We start from the raw sequence: 17,881 nt of genomic DNA, 5'->3' as shown, positions 1-17,881 counted from the left end.
CGGGGAGGGCTCCGCAGGGGGGTGCCCCTGGAAAATGCCCCACTGGGAGGCCCCAGGTGAGATGAGCAAAGTTCCCTGACACTGCAGGCGACCTTCTCCTGGGCCTCTGAAGTGGGCTGTGCCTAACAGGGTGCCCCAAGTCCCTGGAGGAGCCTCCGGTGGGGTCTGAAGGGCGCTTGCGGGAGGGACAGCGGCCTACGGCTGAGCAGAGGCTTCCTGCCCACCTCCATCCCAGATGAGCAGAAGCGGGGCCAGCCCAAGACAATGTCCCACATGGGCTCCGCTAGCGGGCAGCTAGAAAGAAGGCGCAGCACCCTCCTGTTCTGAGGGGCCTCGTGGGTAGGGGCTGGGAGGCCAGAAATGGGGGCTCAGCACCTAGCACTGGTGCAGGCCAGACTCAAGGGCAGTCAGTCACAGGGCTGGGACCCTCACACGAGGCCCCCTGCGCAAACTGAGCTGGTCTAGACTTTGAGAACCTTCGACAACAGGCCGACACCCCCTGAGCTCATCACATACACAGGCTCCTGAGGGGGGCCCTCCCCAGCTGCTCCCGGGGGGGCCAGGCGGGCAGGTGTGGATGGTGCAGAGCCCGAACCAGCGAAGGTCCACCTTGTCCCCTGCCTGGCCAGGCCCAGGTGCTCCAGGGGCGTCAAGAAAACAGAACCAGTGTCTGTCCCATCTGGTTGCCCCTGGCCTGAGGAGAAGCCCCCAGCCTGTTGGCCACCCACCTGGGAACTGGGTACTGAGGCTGGAGACCCTGGGCTGCCATAGCAGGTGGTGGCCGGAACCTTCAGACGCCCGGAGCGAGGCCCACTCACGAGCATAGTGAGGAGAGGCAGATGGCCCGGCCGCATCCCCACAGGGAAAGGCTGTCCAGGGGGCCCAGCCCCGCCAGGCAAGAGGCCCCATGACTCCAGGCCACCGCTGTGGGGTGCCTCAGTCTGCTCTCATCAGAGGGACCTTGCCCCCACTAGCCTTGGGCAGGCGACCCGTGGGAACACAGAGGGCTGAGCGTGGATGATGAAGACTGGCGGGAAGGGCCTGGCTCCCCAGCAAAGGAGCCACAGCCTCACTCGTCCTGCAACAAGATTGGCGCGGCCACCTCCGGAGGTGACAGCAGCAGGGGTAATGGTGACGGGCAGCTATTGAGCGCCTGAAGAGTGACCTCATCAGACCCTCAGTGCAGCCCAGTGAGGCGGGGTCTGTCATCCCGTTTGCAAGAGGAAACTGAGGCGCAGAGAGGGGCGGGGCTTGCTAGGGTCACCCAGCCAGCAGGTAGTGGATGTGGCCCAAACTGACTCCCCAAAGCCCACGCTTGCTCACCAGGCACTGCTGCAGAAGCCCTCCAGAACTCCCCGCTCAGTCAGTCCCCGACAGGGTGGCAGGCAAGGGGACAGGCAGGTACCTACAACAGGGTGGCAGGCGAGGGGGCAGGCAGGCACCCACACAGATGTGCAGGGGTGACTGAGACAAGCCCGGAACTCGGCCCCATGTGGGGGAGACAGGCAGGGCAGGGGCCCTGGGCTCAGAGCCAGCCCCCTCCTGAGGTCCGCCCTCACCGGGACCTGAGGAGCCCCGTGCCTGAGCCTGAGGGACTACTGCAGACCCCACTGTGGTCTCCAGGACACACCCAGGAATGTGCCACACATGCACATCCCAGCCTGAGGGCTGCCCGGAGCTGCCTCTCCGCACACCACAGCATTCAGGCCCAAGGCTCACAAGACAGACGAGGCCTCTCGCACTCTCTGAGATAAAGGCCAGGGAGGCCGGGCCCGGGGACTTCGCATCCAGGCAGACGCCCCACATGGAGGGTGGGCAAGGAGGCGGAGAGGGCTGGGCAACGGACTAGGACAAGGTGGTAAGAAAAGAACATTTTATTTCCAGTCTATTACAGTGTCTGGGTTTAGAAACAGCCGACAGTGAAGGGACAAAGAGGTGTTCACAGGGAGCTGCTGGGCTGTGCAAGAGGAAGCCACCCAGGGCGGGGGACAATGGGCCCAACACAGCCCCACCTCCGACGCAGGTGAGCCCAGCGGCTGAGGCCTGGGCCAGGGGAAACACAGGCCAAGCCAGCCTTTGGCCCTGTGAGGAGGTTCAGACAGGAGCCAGCGGAGCTCCCACCAGGGGCCCGAGGCACAGGGCCTCTCCCAGTGGGGTCAGCAGGCGAGGCTGCTCTGAGGATACCACCTGCTCCCAGAACCTTCCCACGAGGGCTTCACTGGGGAACAGTGGGGCCCAGAACCCAGAGACCCCGCAAGCCACGCAGCCTCCTGAGCTTCAGTTTCCTCCCATAGATGGGGATGAGGCCCAGCGCACACGGAGCCCAGGTGGCCGGAGCCTCTGTGGGTAGCCTGGTGCTTAACAGGTGGTGTGACTGCCCCAGAGAGGTGATGGGGAGAACCGGCCACCCACGAAGGGGGCATGAGGCCCAAGGAGGACAAGGCCAGCAGAGGTGCAGCACTCACCTGATCCTCAGGGGTGGGGGACACGGAGTGAAGCAGCTGGGCCCTGGGGCTCTGGTGACCCCGACCTGCCAGACCCAGAGCCCCTGCCTTCCAGAACTCACCTCCCCAAGTCAGCCCCTTCCTCCACTGGCAGCCACAGGGCGCGCCCTCCAGCTCCCCTCTCCAGGAGACCCCCAGTCCCTCCCACAGAACGCAGAGCACCCGTCTGCAAGGAGGCTGGCGCCACCTCCTCTCCCATCTGGGGGCAAATTCAGCCCCTTTGCAGCCGCGGGGCCGGATCTGTGGCTCTCAAGGAGGGGGGTTTACCTTGAGTCCTCCACAGACTGGACATGCCGAAAAGAAAGCCGGGGGTGGCCCCGCGTGAGGGCAGCCTGCTTCCCAGGGCTCGCCGGGGGCAGGGCCAGGCAGTGTGGCCTCAATGCCCTGGGGGGCCTCCATCACCAGGCCCCGCCGTCTCATGCCCAGCCAGCCAGAGGGACACCCGGCGGACGTCTGGCCGCCTGAGTCCCCGGCCACACTGTTGCCAGGGCTGCCCTGCGAGGGGGGGCTGTGGTCTCTGGGAGCCAGGCGAAGGCTGCGTGGTGTGTCATAGTGGGGCCGCAGGGAGGTGGGCACCTGGTACTCGACTGTCCCGGGCAGGCAGGTGCACAGGCTGGGCTCGGGGGCCCCTGCTGCTGGCAGGCTGAGCAGTGAGCCCAGTTCGTCCGTGGCCCGCCACACGTCCAGGCTGCTGCCCGCGTAGGACGAGAGGCTGCCGGAGTAAGAGGAGTGGCTGCCAGTGGCGATGCCGCTGTCCGAGGAGCTCTGGCGGCCGACCTCCTGCAGCTGCCGCGGACGCAGCGGCTTGGGGGGTGGCCTTGAGGCACCCACCATGGCTTCCCCGGGGGCCTGGGCAGCTGCTGGTCTAGGCCCCTCCTGCGACGTGCTGGCCGACGACGAGGGTTGCTCTGGCCATGCGGTGAGCCGGCTGCTGGCGCTGACGTCCAAGTGACTGGCCTCCGAGGACGAGCTGGACAGGCTGCGGTCATCCCCTGAGACAGAGCAGGAGGCCAAGGCAGTTGTGGGGGTACAGGGGTCTGGGCAGGACGTGGCTGATGTCTGGCAGACCCCCACAGGCCAGCACTCTCTGGTCTTGCCCCACCCCTTCCAGCCCCCAAGCCCCGGGGGCTACAGCAGAAACCTGGCTTCACCAACAACAACCCCTCCACTCCTCATCCACTCCTGTTCTTTGTCCATTCCTGTCCTTCTGCCACCTGCTCTCCTAGGGCCTGCGCCCCTCCCTCTCAGCACCCCTGCCACTACCTTGGTCCCAGCCTCCTCCCCTCCCTGCCTAACAGACCCATGCTCCATACCCAGCCATCCCGACTACCTTCCACGGCCACCTGGGGCAGCTCGCCCTCTGCACCGTCACAGCCCCAAGGCTGGTCTGGACGTCCCTTCCCCGAGAACTTCCCAGGCCCTGCCAGCCTGGACACGAGGCACCAGCTGTGCCCACACACCTCGACTCGCCCCCTGCCCTCACCATGCTGGTGGTCGTTGCCTCACTCCCAGTCTCCCTCCCCGCGGGGGATGAGAAGCACACCCAATGCAGATCCCAGGCTGCCTCCCGCCTGCCAGGCCGGGCCCCTCCCGTGCTCTTGGGAAAGCCACTTTCATCTCTGCTGCGTCTCTAAGCTGCCTGCTCTGCCTTCCAGGGCTCCCAAGTGGAAAGCAGTTGTGAGTCACCCCCAGGAAGGCAAAAGCTTATTGCAAACCTGAGTCCCCTCCTCCTGGGGCAGGGCAGGAGGGGAGATGACCACTGTCTGCTCAGTGCCCTCTGGGGGACAAGCAGTGATCAGAGGGCACTGGCCGGACCAGCATGGCTCCTGCACTTGGCCGTGGGAACACAGGTCACCCATGCAGCCACCCTTCTGGGAGCACAGCGGCCCCTCCTGCTCTGCCAGCCCCTTCCACCACCTCCTCTCCCCACAATGGCAACAGAGCCAGAGCCACCAGCAGCTGAGGAGGTGCCTCTGCTCCTGGGCAGCCAGCTCACCTGCCTTAGAGCCTTTTGTCTGGACACAGAAGGTAAAACCAACACGCAGGGCCTTGGTCTCCCCTGGCCACAAGTTGGTGGGCAGGAAAGGATTCAGAGGCTCTCAGGGCAGAACCACCCTTCCCGTCAGCACCTCAGACCAGAGTTTAGTAAATGTGGAACCGTAAGTGAAGGAAGGAATGAATGAATGGGTGGGAGAAGGAAGGAATAAGCAGGAGGGAAAGGAAGGAAGGAATGGGGAAGGCAGGAATGAATGAGTGGGGGTGGGCGGAGGAATGAATGAGCGAGGTGGGGAAGGAAGGAATGAATCCGCAGGGGAGGAAGGAAGAAATGAATGAGCAGGAAGAAGAAGGAAGGAATGAATGAGTAGCAGGAGAAGGAATGAATGAGCAGGGGGGAGAAGGAAGGAATGAGTGGGGGGAAATGAAGGAAGGAATGGGAAGGGAGAAATGAACGAGCAGGAGGAAAACGAAATGAATGAGCAGGGGGAGAAGAAAGGAATGAACGAGCAGGGGGAGAGGGAAGGAATGAACAAGCAGGAGGGAGAAGGAAGGATGAATGAGCAGGAAGAAGGAAGGAATGAGCAGGGGGAGAAGGAAGGAATGAAAGAGCAGCAGGAGAAGGAAGGAATGAGCAGGGGAGGAAGGAAGGAATGAGGGGGAAAAGGAATGAATGACGGGGTGGAGGAAGGAATGAATGAGCAGGGTGGGGAAGGAAGGAACGAATGCGCCAGGTGGGGAAAGAAGAATGAATGAGCAGGAGGAAGAAGGAACGAATGAATGAATGGGAGGGAGAAGGAAGGAATGAATCCGCAGAGGAGGAAGGAAGAAATGAATGAGCAGGAAGAAGAAGGAAGGAATGAGTAGCAGGAGAAGGAATGAATGAGCAGGGGGGAGAAGGAAGGAATGAATGAGCAGGGGGGAGAAGGAAGGAATGAATGGGGGGAGGAAGGAATTAATGAGTAGGAGGAAGGAATGAATGAGCAGGAGGGTGGGGAAGGAAGGAATGGGGGAAGGGAGAAATGAACGAGCAGGAGGAAAATTGAAGAATGAGCAGGGGAGAAGAAAGGAATGAACGAGCAGGAGGGAGAGGGAAGGAATGAAGGAGCAGGAGGGAGAGGGAATGAATGAGCAGGGGGATCGGAGGAAGGAATGAATGAGCAGGAAGAAGGAGGAAGGAATGAATGAGCAGGAAGAAGGAGGAAGGAATGAATGAGCAGGAGGGAAACGAAGGAATGAGCAGGGGGAGGAGGAAGGAATGAATGAGCAGGGGAGAGAAGGAAGGAATGAATGGGGGGAAGGCAGGAATGAATGAGCGGGGGAGCGGAGGAAGGAATGAATGAGCCGGGGGAGAAGGAAGGGATGAGGAGGGGGAGAAGGAAGGAATGAATGGGCAGGGTGGGGAAGGAAGAAATGAATGAGCGGGAGGAAGAAGGAAGGAATGAATGAGCAGCAGGAGAAGGAAGGAATGAGCAGGGGAGGAAGGAAGGAATGAATCAGCAGAGGAGGAAGGAAGAAATGAATGAAGAGAAGGAAGGAAAAAATGAATGAACAGGAGGAAGAAGGAAGGAATGAATGAGTAGCAGGAGAAGGAATGAATGAGTGGGGGGAAGGAAGGAATGAATGAGCGGGGGGTGGGGAATGAGCGGGGGGTGGGGAAGGAGCAGGGGAGGAAGGAAGGAATGAATCAGCAGAGGAGGAAGGAAGAAATGAATGAACAGGAGGAAGAAGGAAGGAATGAATGAGTAGCAGGAGAAGGAATGAATGAGTGGGGGGAAGGAAGGAATGAGCGGGGGGTGGGAAAGGAAGGAATGGGGGAAGAGAGGAATGAATGAGCAGGAGGGAAATGAAGAAATGAACGAGCAGGGGGAGAAGAAAGGAGTGAACGAGCAGGGGGAGCGGGAAGGAGTGAACGAGCAGGAGAGAGGGAAGGAGTGAACGAGCAGGGGAGAGAAGGAAGAAATTAATGAGCGGGAGAGTAATGAAGGAATGAATGAGTGGGGGGCCAAGGAAGAAATGAGTGAGCAGGGTAGGGAGGAAGGAAGCAATGAATGAGCAGGCGGAAAAGGAAGGAATGAATGGGGGGGAAGGCAGGAATGAATGAGCGGGGGGGGCAGAGGAAGGAATGAATGATCGAGGTGGGGAAGGAAGGAAGGAATGAGCAGGAGGAAGGAAGGAAGGAATGAGCAGGGAGAAAAGGAAGGAATGAATGAGGGGGGGAAGGAAGGAAGGAATGAGCAGGGGGAGAAGGAAGGAATGAATGAGCAGGAGGAAGAAGGAACGAATGAATGAGCGGAAGGAAGGAATGAATGAGCAGCAGGAGAAGGAAAGAATGAGTAGGGGAGGAAAGAAGGAATGAATCAGCAGGGGAGGAAGGAAGAAATGAATGAGCAGGAGGAAGAAGGAAGGAATGAATGAGTAGCAGGAGAAGGAATGAATGAGTGGGGGGAAATGAAGGAATGCATAAGGGGGGAAGAAAGGAATGAATGAGGGGGAGAGGAAGGAATGAGTAGGAGGAAGAAGGAAGGAATGAATGAGCAGGGGGGTGGGGAAGGAAGGAAGGAATGGGGGGAAGGGAGGAATGAATGAGCAGGAGAGAAATGAAGAAAGGAACGAGCAGGGGGAGAAGAATGAACGAGCAGGGGGAGAGGGAAGGAATGAACGAGCAGGGGAAGAAGAAAGGAAGGAATGAAGCAGGGAGAGCAGGAAGGAATGAATGAGCAGGGAGAGAAGAAATGAAGGAATGAGCAGGGGAAGAAGGAAAGAATGAATGAGCAGGGGGAGAAGGAAGAACAAATGAGCAGGGGGAGAAAGAAGGAACGAATGAGCAGGGGGAGAAGGAAGAACAAATGAGCAGGGGGAGAAAGAAGGAACGAATGAGCAGGGGGAGAAGGAAGGAATGAATGAGCGGGGCGGGGGGGTGAAGGAAGGAATGAATGAGCAGGGGAAAAGGAAGGAATGAATGAGCAGCGGAGAGAAGGAAGGAATGAATGAGCAGGGGGAAAAGGAAGGAATGAATGAGCAGGGGGAGAAGGAAAGAATGAGCAGGGGGAGAAGGAAGGAATGAATGAGCAGGGGGAGAAGGAAAGAATGAGCAGGGGGAGAAGGAAGGAATGAATGACCGGGGAGAAGGAAGGAATGAATGAGCAGGAGGGAAATGAAGGAATGAATGAGCAGGGCGGGGGGGGGGGGTGGAAGGAAGGAATGAATGAGCAGGGGGAGAAGGAAGGAATTAATGAGCAGGAGGGAAATGAAGGAATGAATGAGTGGGGTGGGGGGGAAGGAAGGAATGAATGAGCAGGGGGAGAAGAAAGGAATGAATGAGCAGGAGGGAAATGAAGGAATGAATGAGCAGGAGGGAAATGAAGGAATGAGCAGGGGAAGAAGGAAGGAATGAATGAGCAGGGGGAGAAGAAAGGAATGAATGAGCAGGAGGCAAATGAAGGAATGAATAAGCAGGGGGAGAAGGAAGGAATGAATGGGGGGGAAGGAAAAGTGAGTGAGCAGGGGGAGAAGAAAGGAATGAATGAGCAGGAGAGAGAAGGAAGGAATTAATGAGCAGGAAGGTAATGAAGGAATGAATGAGCGGGGGGGAGGAAGGAAGGAATGAATGAGCAGGGGTTTGGGGAAGGAAGGAAGGAATGAATGAGCAGGGGTTTGGGGAAGGAAGGAAGGAATGAATGAGCAGGGTTGGGGAGAAGGAGGAATGAATGGGGGGAAGCCAGGAATTAATGAGCAGGGGAGAGAAGGAAGGAATGAATGAGCAGGAAGGTAATGAAGGACTGAATGAGCAGGGGGTGGGGGAAGGAATGAATGAGCACGGGGAAAAGGAAGGAATGAATGGGGGTAAGGCAAGAATGAATGAGCGGGGGGGGGGCAGAGGAAGAAATGAATGAGCAGGTGTAGAAGGAAGGAATGAATGAGCAAGGTGGGGAAGGAAGGAATGAATGAGCAGCGGGAAAGGAATGAATGAGCAGGGGAGGAAGGAAGGAAGGAATGAGTGAGCAGGAAGAAAAGGAAGGAATGAATGGGGGTGAAGAAAGGAATGAATGAGGGGGAAGGAATGAATGAGCGGGGGGGTGGAGGAAGGAATGAATGAGCAGGGTGGGGAAGGAATGAATGAGCAGAAGGAAGGAATGAATGAGCAGGGGAGGAAGGAAGGAATGAATGAGCAGGGAGAAAAGGAAGGAAAGAATGAGGGGGTGAAGAAAGGAATGGGGGGAAGGAAGGAATGAAGGGGGGAGGAAGGAATTAGGAGGAAGAAGGAAGGAAGGAATGAGCAGGGGGGTGGGGAAGGAAGGAATGAATGAGCAGGGAGGTGGGGAAGGAAGGAATGAAGGAGCAGGAGGGAAGAAGGAATGGGAGGAAGGAAGGAATGAATGAGCAGGAGGGAAATGAAGAAATGAATGAGTAGGGGGAGAAGGAATGAATGAATGAGCGGGGGGGGAGAAGGAAGGAATGAATGAGTGGGGGGGAATGAAGGAATGAATGAACAGGAGGAAGGAAGGAATGAATGACCAGGAGGAGAAGGAAGGAATGAGCGGGGTGGTGGGGGAAGGAAGGATGAATGAGTAGCGGGCGGGGCGGGGTGGGGCGGGGAGTTGGGGGAAGAATGAATGAGCAGGAGATAGAAGGAATGAATGAATGAGCAGAGGGAGCCTGCAGCCCCCACACATGCATGGATGGCTCCTGAGCTCTCCTGCTGGAGGCTTAGCCGAGGTCCCACAGCCCAGGTCAGCCCCTGGCCCTACCTCCACTGCCCGGCCTGCCCGCATGTGAGAGGAGGCTCAGCCGCTTCTCCAGCTGTAGGGTTTCCAGGGCTTCCTGGGCCACACGCTCCTCCACAGTCGAGGGTCCCGGGGGACTTGGGTCTGCAGCAGAGAGAAGACTCGGTGGAGGAGGTGGCCACCACCGCCCACCCTCGCCCGCAGGCACCAGGCCCAGCCTAACTCAGTGTTTATCCCCCTCTGTGGAGTGGGAGTCCCCGCTCCTCCCGATGCCTCATCCCAGAGGCCGGGCCTCAAACGCAGACACCCACGCCGCCCCTATCCAGGCCACCATCCGCCCAGCTGGGTCCTGTGCCCGTGGATGGCCCTGCCACCTGCCCACTCACCAGGACCCCACACCGGCCAGACCCCTCTTCCTCATCTTCCTCACCACCGAGTTTTTCAATTTTCTGTTCCAAAAAATGACCAGCCCCTCCCCCATCCCCAGGGCTGGCCTCGCTGCAAGAGGGGCTGCCTGCCCCTCATTCACGGTGCCCATTTCTCACAGGCTCCCCTCCGCCTGGGGAAATGCCCGCCCACCTTGCAGTGGCCCCACCGTTCCCTGGGGTCTCGGATGGAGACTCATACTGTGCCCAAGGCTCGGAGCATGGTGGTCTGCGGACCCTCAGCCCCACCTAGCCCCTCCCCTCAGGGCTGCATCCAGGGAGCACCAGCCTCGCCCTCTCTGTTCATCGTCCATGTGTCCTCTGGGACTGAGTGGCAGGAAACCTCCCCTTCCTGCCCAGGCAGGGTGGGACCTCTCACTGGCCCCTCAGCACCGCTGCCGCGAGCCTCAGCATCACTGCCCTGGTCCCCAAGCCCCCGCCTGTGCTGGGATGTCCCAGGCACTAAGTGATGTGAACACTGGGCCAAGTGGCTACCTTGCTCCAAACAGCAGGGCTCAAGACCCTGCCCCTTCCACATCCACAGCACCCACGGCCACAGCCATCCCAAAGAGTTTCCCTGGCAGGGAAGCCACAGCCACACCCACAAGAGCAAACCGACCCCGTCCTGCTCCAAGTGGCCTCCTCTGGGCCTCCAGAACACACCTCCTGACACCCACCTTGGGGGCACCTGCAGGACTGAGCCGAAACAGGTCCAAGGACCTGCTCTCCCCAAAGTCCAGGAGCAGTGGCAGCATGAAAAGTTTACACCAAATTCTGCAGCACACAGAGGACCAGAAGGTACAGTCCCCAGCCTGGGACACCTAGATCAGAGCCTCAGCGGACAGAACCCAGCCTGGCGGAGGCTGGAGCCGGATGTCCCGACCCCATAGTCAGCGCTCCGGAGAAACAAACAGAGAAAGCAATGGTGTCCCTGTCCAGGTTCACATCTAGGCTGAAGAGGCCCTGTCCCTGATAGGACACTGTCCTCTGCTGACACCTTCAGCCCACACAGGTGCCCAGCTGGGGCCTGTGTGCAGTCAGGATGCAGGACACAACCTCCCACCATTTCCCGTCCAGTAACTGGTGGGCCAGCAAGACACGGATCGACTCCCAGCTCCACCACACGCCCCCTGAGCCTCTCACCCTCATCTGCAAAATGGGGTGCAGCAATGGTGCACCCCCGTGGAGGCCGGGCCAAGAAGGTAACATGCACGCCATGCTCGGAGCGTGGTGGGCCCCGGACCTCTGAGCCCTTCCCTCCCGCTCCTGGTGGGTCTGGCTGCCTCTGGGCCTCGGTGTCCACATGCGGAAGACCAAGGGGCCGGACTTCCTGCATCTCTTGGCCCCTCCAGTGGGTCACAGCGAGCTCAGCACAGGAGGACTGCAGAAAGCCCAGAGCTTGAGGATGCTGCCCGCAGGACTCTATTGTGGGAGTCCTGTGATCACGGGGCTCCAGTGTGCTGCCAGCACAGGCAGACGAACCCATCAGCCCAGACCCTCCAGTAAGTCCAGCCTGCGGGCGCTGGGCCCACGGCTTCTCTGGCGGGGTGCTGCCCAGCATAGTGTCCCAGCTCAACCAGCACCTCCGGGTGGCCTGAGGCCCCCACACACCTGCAGAGGCACAGCTTGGGGGCACAGCTGGTGGCGGGGGGGCAGAGCTGCAGGCCGAGGCCCTGACAACAGAGCTTTCTGAGAGCTCCCAGCTGACTCTGACAAAGATGTCCTGTGGAGTGGGGTCTGGGACTTCTGGTCAGCCCCACCCCCTCCAGCCGTCAGCAATGGCCCTGCCTGGGGCCGACCCGCGTGCTGCCTGCGGTGGAGCCTGTCCCATCTAGTGGCTGTCCCAGGCAAACCCTCCCTGGCATCCTCTGCCCAGTACTGCTTCCCTGCTTCCCTCTGCTCCCTGGGAACTGCCTGAGGGGAGCAGGAGAGAGCAGGGAGCCCTGCTCAGCCTCCTGCTGCCCCTGCCCGGCCCTGTCCCCGCCCTGCACTCTGCACACCCTCGCCTTGCACAGCCAAACACACCGACCACGTCATCCACGCTGACCACACCATCCACTCCTGCCTGCAGCCGCTAGGCAGGAAGACACCTGCAGGGGTGCATCCACTAGGCAGGAAGACACCTGCAGGGGTGCATCCACTAGGCAGGAAGACACCTGCAGGGGTGCAGCTGCACCATCCAGCATGGTGGGGCAGCAGGGAGGGCGCTGGCCATAGGTGCCACCTCCCCACTCCCAGGGCTGCCCCCAACGGGACTTTGCTGGTGTGGGCAGGGGGCGTTGGGGGCTGTGGCCAGGAGAAGGGAGGCCCAGGTCCCGCCCCACATGCCGCTCGCCTCTGCCCTCCCAGTCACCCTTCCCTGCCACGCCACGGCGGGTGTGCCAGTGCCAGGAGGCGCCACATGTGAGCTTGCTGCTCACCCGCCACGTGGCCTAGGCCTTGGCCTCACTTGGACGTTGGGTCAAGCGCTGCCCTCGTGGAGCTAGAGGAGCATTTGAGAGAGCCCATGGAGGCACCTGCCCCGACCTGGGGAGCCCCACCGTGCCCAGGCACCAGAGCCCCTCTGGGGTCCAGCAACATCCCTGGCCAAGGACTCCTGCAGAGAGTGCCGCAGCCACAGCCAAGGAAGTGTGGGTGAGACAAGACGAGTCCCCCTCAGCCCAACGTGTCCTGAGACCCCACAGCCAGGGGACCTCCCGAGGTGGCCTTGGGCCTAAACACCAGGCTCAGGCAGAGCCAGTTCCGACCCCAGCTGCAGAGTCAGACCAGCTGCCTCCGGGCCACCGAGCTCGGGCAAGGCCTTCCCTGCTCCTGGGCGTGGAAGATGGTGGTGGTGGGTCAGAGAGTCTCTTACTGCACAGTGGCAGCTGTGGCTGACTGTCCCAGCCAGAAAGCTCTAGGCCCAAGCATTCCAACAGCTCGGACCCCCCAGGGAGAGCACCTGCAGGTACGAGCCCAGCCCCCGCTGCTCTGAATCCCTCAGCAGGGCTTGCGGAAGCCCAGGCTGCAGTCCTGGCCTGGAAAGGCTCTGGTTCCTTAGCTGGGGGTGGGGAGGGTGGCCATCTAACTGGGCTGACAAATCACTGTGGCCCCCGCCCCAGGACGTCGCACAGCCCGCCGAGCGCACCCTCCCCGGCCGGCCAGGCTCCCACACGCACCTGGTAGAACTGGCCGCAGCCCAAAGGGGCCCTTGGTGGGGGAGATGCCTCGGACGATGCAGTCGAACAGGAAGCTGATCTGCTCCCCCTCGGCCGAGGACAGGAAGAAGACGCCAGCCCCTGCAGAGGAAGGACAGAGACAGGTCAGCCTGGCCCGAGCGCAGGCTGGGGACCCTGAAGAGGAGGAACGCAGGAAACCGGAGCAAACTCCACCAAGAGCTGACAACGACACCCCGCCTGTCCCCACGAAATCAGATGCCCAGAGCCGACACCCCGCCTGGCCCCGTGAAGCCGGGTGCCCAGAGCCGACACTCTGCCTGGCCCCGCGAATCCAGGTGCCCAGAGCCAACACCCCGCCTGGCTCTGTGAAGCTGGGTCCCCAGAGCCTCTGGACTCCCCAGGGACCCCGCTGTACCCTTCAAACTTGGTCGCTGGGGTGAGTGCTGCCCCGTCCATCCTAGGTCCTGCAGCCGACAGGGCATGGGGAGGAGGAGGGAGGGGGTGCCCTGCCCTGGACAGATGGGTGCCCCCGCCCACATACCTGCCTTCCGGGCTTGCTTGGGGGGATGGGGGGATGTGGCTGCTCTGCCACCCAGCAGGCACTTGATCAGTCCCTTCTCTGCTCCAAGGTCCCAGCGACCCCGCCCCCACAGCCGTCTTGAGGGCAAAATGAAGCAGCCAGGAGACCCCAGAGACATCAAGTGGGGTCCCCTCAGGGCTCCAAGGCCACAGGAGAAGGGAGCTGTGCCACCTGGAGCTGGGGTCACATCCCAGGACAGCTGCCATGTGACCGCACTTCCTTCCCCCAGGCTGTCGGGAGGGCTGCATTCAGATGTTTGTAAAAGGTGTGGCATGGCACCTGCCCACACATGCTGCAGCCGTCACTGTCACTGCTGGCCAGCACCACGTCCTCCCCACCTCCTCAGTCATCTTTCAGGGGAAGCTGGAGCTGCCAGTGTCTGGGTGCCGCCCTGAGGCCGTGTGCAGCATCCTGGGGCCAGCATCCACCCCTGCACCCCCACAGCAGCAGGAGGGCCCCCGGGGACCAGCCCAGCGTCACTAGCAGAGCGATGCGGCCGCCACCCGTGGAGAAGCCCCAGCTGCAAGTCACGGGGGCGCTGCCCTCCCGGCCAGGGGTGAATGAAGCCCTGGCGGCCGCGTGAATGGGCCACTGGGCTGGCTGCACCCGGCTGGACACTCCAGCTGGCGTCACCTCACAGGAATCCCGCCTGCTCTGGGGCCTCTGCCCATTGCCCAAAGAAAGGTACGCAGGAGGGAAGGCGCCGGGGCGGGCAGGAGTCGGGGGGAAGGGAAATCTCGGCATTAGAACCCCCGCTGCCTGCTGCCCAGTCACGCTCTGCCTTCACGGAACACACGCTGTAGATTCCAGGGACACGGAATTCGGGCCAGCCCCGACACGTGGCGACGCTGCCGGCCCCTTGGCAGCCACCCCAGGCACACGAGGGCAAGCGGCACCTTGTGCTGTGGATGCTTCCTTCCACCTAGTGTCCCCAAACCGGGTCACAGGACAGCGCCATTCCTACTTTAGCAAAAAGGACACTGAGGCCCAGAGAGGGCACGCCACCTGTCCACCATCACACAGCCACGAGGTGGACTCAAGTCCAAGTCCCCTGGCCCCCTGAGCACCTCCTGGTCCGACAGAGCTTCCAGTCCTGCTGTGGGTGAGGGGTGCTCCTGATCAGAAGTGGAGGTGGGGCATGGAGGGGAGGCCAATGCCCGCTGCGATGCCATCCAGGAGGATGCCCCGAGAGGCTTATGAGGGCCGTGATGGGGTGGGGCCCCCAAGCTGGATAGGGTGGGCAGAAGAGAGCCCGCACCAGGCCCTGGGGGCAGGCAAGGAGAAGGCCGTCATGCTGTCTGCTGGCTGGCTCACTCAGTGCCAGGCAGTCGCTCCCTGTCCCCATGGTCCACCCCTCCCTGTGAAGGGCTCAGCCGGCCCAGCCCCAGCTCTCACGAAAGGCCAGGCTCTCTAATCCTGAGCTTACAGACAGCTGGCAGTGGCCGCGGGACAGTGAGTCCCCCGACTATAAAAAACCACACTACGGAAGGAGTGGAGCCGGCCCCGCATTCCATGGGGCGTCTGCGGAGCGTCACTCACCCCGAAGACACGGTCAACCGGGCAAGGCCTGGAGCACAGCTCACCGCCAGCCTTGGGCTCCCACGTGCCCACGCGACACCCTCGCCAGCCACCCCCATCATCCATGCCAGCAGAGCTGACATCAGTGGCCCTGGAGGAAGATGCCCATCTCCAATAGTGGTCTGCCAAGGTCTTGGGCCATGGCCTCCCAGGACACCGCACGACTAGGCTCTCGCTGGGCCTCCCTGGGTTCATGCTCCACCCCTGCCCGCAGCCTCCCCGCTCCCACCCAGCCCCCACAGTCTTGGGAATGCGCAAAGCTCCCTCTGCACACCAGGTCTGCCTGCCATCTCCACTCAGGAGGCTGCCGTCCCCACCCTCCACACCCCTGGCCACCTAGAACACCCCGGACCTTTCCAGACTCAGGCCACATAACGACACCTTTCATGGTGCTTTTCTTGGCCTCTGGCCCCCTTCAGTCCCCTGACCCCGACAGCCCCTCTGTGGTGCTCTCACGGACGCCTCCTCTGGGGCAGAGCCCCACCTGCTGCTGTCCCGGCCGCCAGGCTGAGCACCTTGCCGGCAGGGAGCCCAAGCCGTCTGTGGTCTCAGTGTCCACCCAAGCGCCCATAACCAGGAGACCCCCAGTGCTCAGCCTTGGGTGGAAAGACATAGGCGAGAGGCTGCTGACCGCCCCCCTGCCCCTTCCCCAAGACAGGGTGCGCATGTTTCCTGTTTGCCTGTGTGTTTGGGGAAAGGGGGGAGAACAGGGCCTGTCCCATTTTGCGGTATCACACAGGTGTGACTGCAGCAAAGCCGGCCACTCTGTTTCCCCTATCCCTGCCCTCGGAGGCCACTCCTTCTCCAGAGGCTGGTCCACTCCCTCCCCGGAATCGAAGCCAGCCAGTGATGGCTCTGGCATAAAGTGGCACGAGGGATGCTCTCCCAGCCCTGCCCCAAGACCATCAGAGGCCTGGCAGCTTCTGCTTCTGCCCTCTTGGAACCTATTGAGAAGCCCAAGGTGTCCTATCGGAGGGTGAGGTTCCTGGAGGGAAACGGAGGCAACCCAGCCAACAGCTGGCACAGCGCTTTCCTGGGCCTTTGGGCCCCACCATAGCCAAATGCCACTGCCCGAGGGACCCCAGGCAGCACCTCATGGGGCAGAGATGAGCTGTCCTCACTGAGCCCCGTCCAGATCCCTGGCCCACAGAATTGCCAGCGAGGGAACAGCCACCAGCCGCTAGGTGTGGCAGGGTAAATAGGAGTTAGCTCAGCTGTTAGAGGGTAAGGGGTGGAGTGGGGTGAAAAGGGCACGTCAGACATCTTTGAGCACAAACGGGTGTCCCAAAGGGCTGTGTAGGAGCCCTGTTGGGGGGGATAGGAGGCGTGAGGGTAAGAGGAAAGAGCATGGGAGACGCAGAGAAGCAGGACAGAGTCAGCAGAACACAAGCAGAAGGCCAGGACCTGCGGGGCTCAGGGCGGTGCCAACTCTGGACAGAGGCTGGGGTTGCTGAGCGGCGGGCAAACCTCACCCGTGTTACAGACGCACCTGCTTCCTGAGAAACACGTCTCCAGTGAAAAAGCTGTTGCACTAACTCCAGGACTCACCGGCTTTAGAAAGAAAATGCTCCTCCACGCAGACATTTAATGAGCCAATTAGATCTAAGATGGTTTCCATCTGAATATTCTTGAGTGCCCTCGTGGCTTCCACGCAGACATTCAATGAGCCAATTAGATCTAGGACGGTTTCCGTTTGAATAATCTTGAGTGCCCTCGTGGCTGCCCCTTGATGTCAGAATCTTAAGTGCTCATAATCCCAGCTCCTCAGAGAACAAACATCGGGGTGACCAGGGTGTCCTGCATGGCTCATGCCAGATAGGCGTGGGCAGGACTGAGAAGTCTTGATAACATGACCCTCAGCCCTCTCCATCCCCCAAGGTGGCAGCTTCTTGTACACTTGGGAGTGACCCCACCTGGTGGGTCTCGGGCGGAGGAAGGCCTGGAGCCTGGCAGTGGGTGTTGGCTCCCACCCCTCCTCTGCCCTCCTGAAGCAGCCCCAGTCCAGGGGCACCACTCTAGAAGGCCCCCCTTCCCGGGCCGGCCCTCCTTCCCTTGTCCATCACCACCTTGTTAACATTCCTGCAATCCACAGGGTTCCCATCCCCCAACCAGGCAGCTGCTGCCTGGGGCAGCCTCGCCCTCCATCTTCTGGACCTCAACCAGAACCTTCTCTGGCCCCTGCCAGCCTCTTCCTCCAAGCTCATCTGCACCCCGGGGTCAACATTAGCATATAAAACACTCCCCCTGCTCAAGCACCTTCAATGGCTCCCTGCTGCTCCGAGACAATGGTGCAAACACTGGTCCAATTAGCCAGCTCTCTACAACCCAGCCCTGTCTCCTCCTCCTCCTCTACCCTCACGCCTCCTATCCCCACCTAACAGGGCTCCTACACAGCCCTTCGGGACACCCATTCGTGCTCAAAGATGTCTGAAGTGCCCTTTTCACCCCCCTCCACCCCTTACCCTCTGACAGCTGAGCTAACTCCTATTCACCCTGCAGAAGTCCCCTGAGGCTCACCCCTCCAGAGAGCTTCCCCCCAGTGCCCCAGCCTGGGGTCTGTGCCCCTCCTGGCTCCCCTCGCACCCTCTGAGGACTGAAAATGCCTCATTCAGTCTCACGCAGCCTCTGAGGCCGGACCATCTGATCCCTAGGCCCAGCGCTCGGCAATGAGAAACCGCTGAAGGCGCTCCCTGCTGCCTGACAGAGGCCAGGGTTCCAGCCAGCTCTGTCCAGGCTGCCCCCGCAGGCTGCAGTGGCCAAAGGTGGCCGGCAGGGGGCTCTCCAGAGCTGGGCAGATGCCGTGTTCATGTAGCAAGAGCCTCCCTAGTTCAGGTTTTCATTTTTTACACTTTTTTTTTTTTGAGACAGAGCCTGGCTCTGTTGCCTTGGTTGGACTGCAATGGCGGGATCTCAG

The 17,881-nt window shown here is 60.9% G+C and overlaps 1 protein-coding gene across 3 annotated transcripts in view; it reads right to left on the bottom strand.

Annotated features, from left to right (window-relative positions):
• DOK7 (docking protein 7) overlaps positions 1 to 17,881 on the bottom strand; it is a 40,748-nt gene that overhangs the window by 5,150 nt on the left and 17,717 nt on the right. Inside the window, exons 5-7 of one of the 3 annotated variants that reach the window (XM_031006585.3) lie at positions 12,810 to 12,929; positions 9,251 to 9,370; positions 2,772 to 3,496 (exon numbers count right to left, since the gene is read on the bottom strand). In XM_031006585.3, coding sequence (XP_030862445.3) covers positions 2,772 to 3,496; positions 9,251 to 9,370; positions 12,810 to 12,929 — 965 coding nt within the window. Of the gene's footprint in view, positions 1 to 1,859; positions 3,497 to 9,246; positions 9,371 to 12,809; positions 12,930 to 17,881 lie in introns of those variants that run through there. The other 2 variants (XM_031006587.3, XM_031006588.2) reach the window with 2 other exon arrangements.

Source organism: Gorilla gorilla, chromosome 3, assembly GCF_029281585.2.
Source record: "Gorilla gorilla gorilla isolate KB3781 chromosome 3, NHGRI_mGorGor1-v2.1_pri, whole genome shotgun sequence".
Classification (NCBI taxonomy): Eukaryota; Metazoa; Chordata; class Mammalia; order Primates; family Hominidae; genus Gorilla; species Gorilla gorilla.
This window is presented reverse-complemented; position numbering and strand designations above follow the sequence as displayed.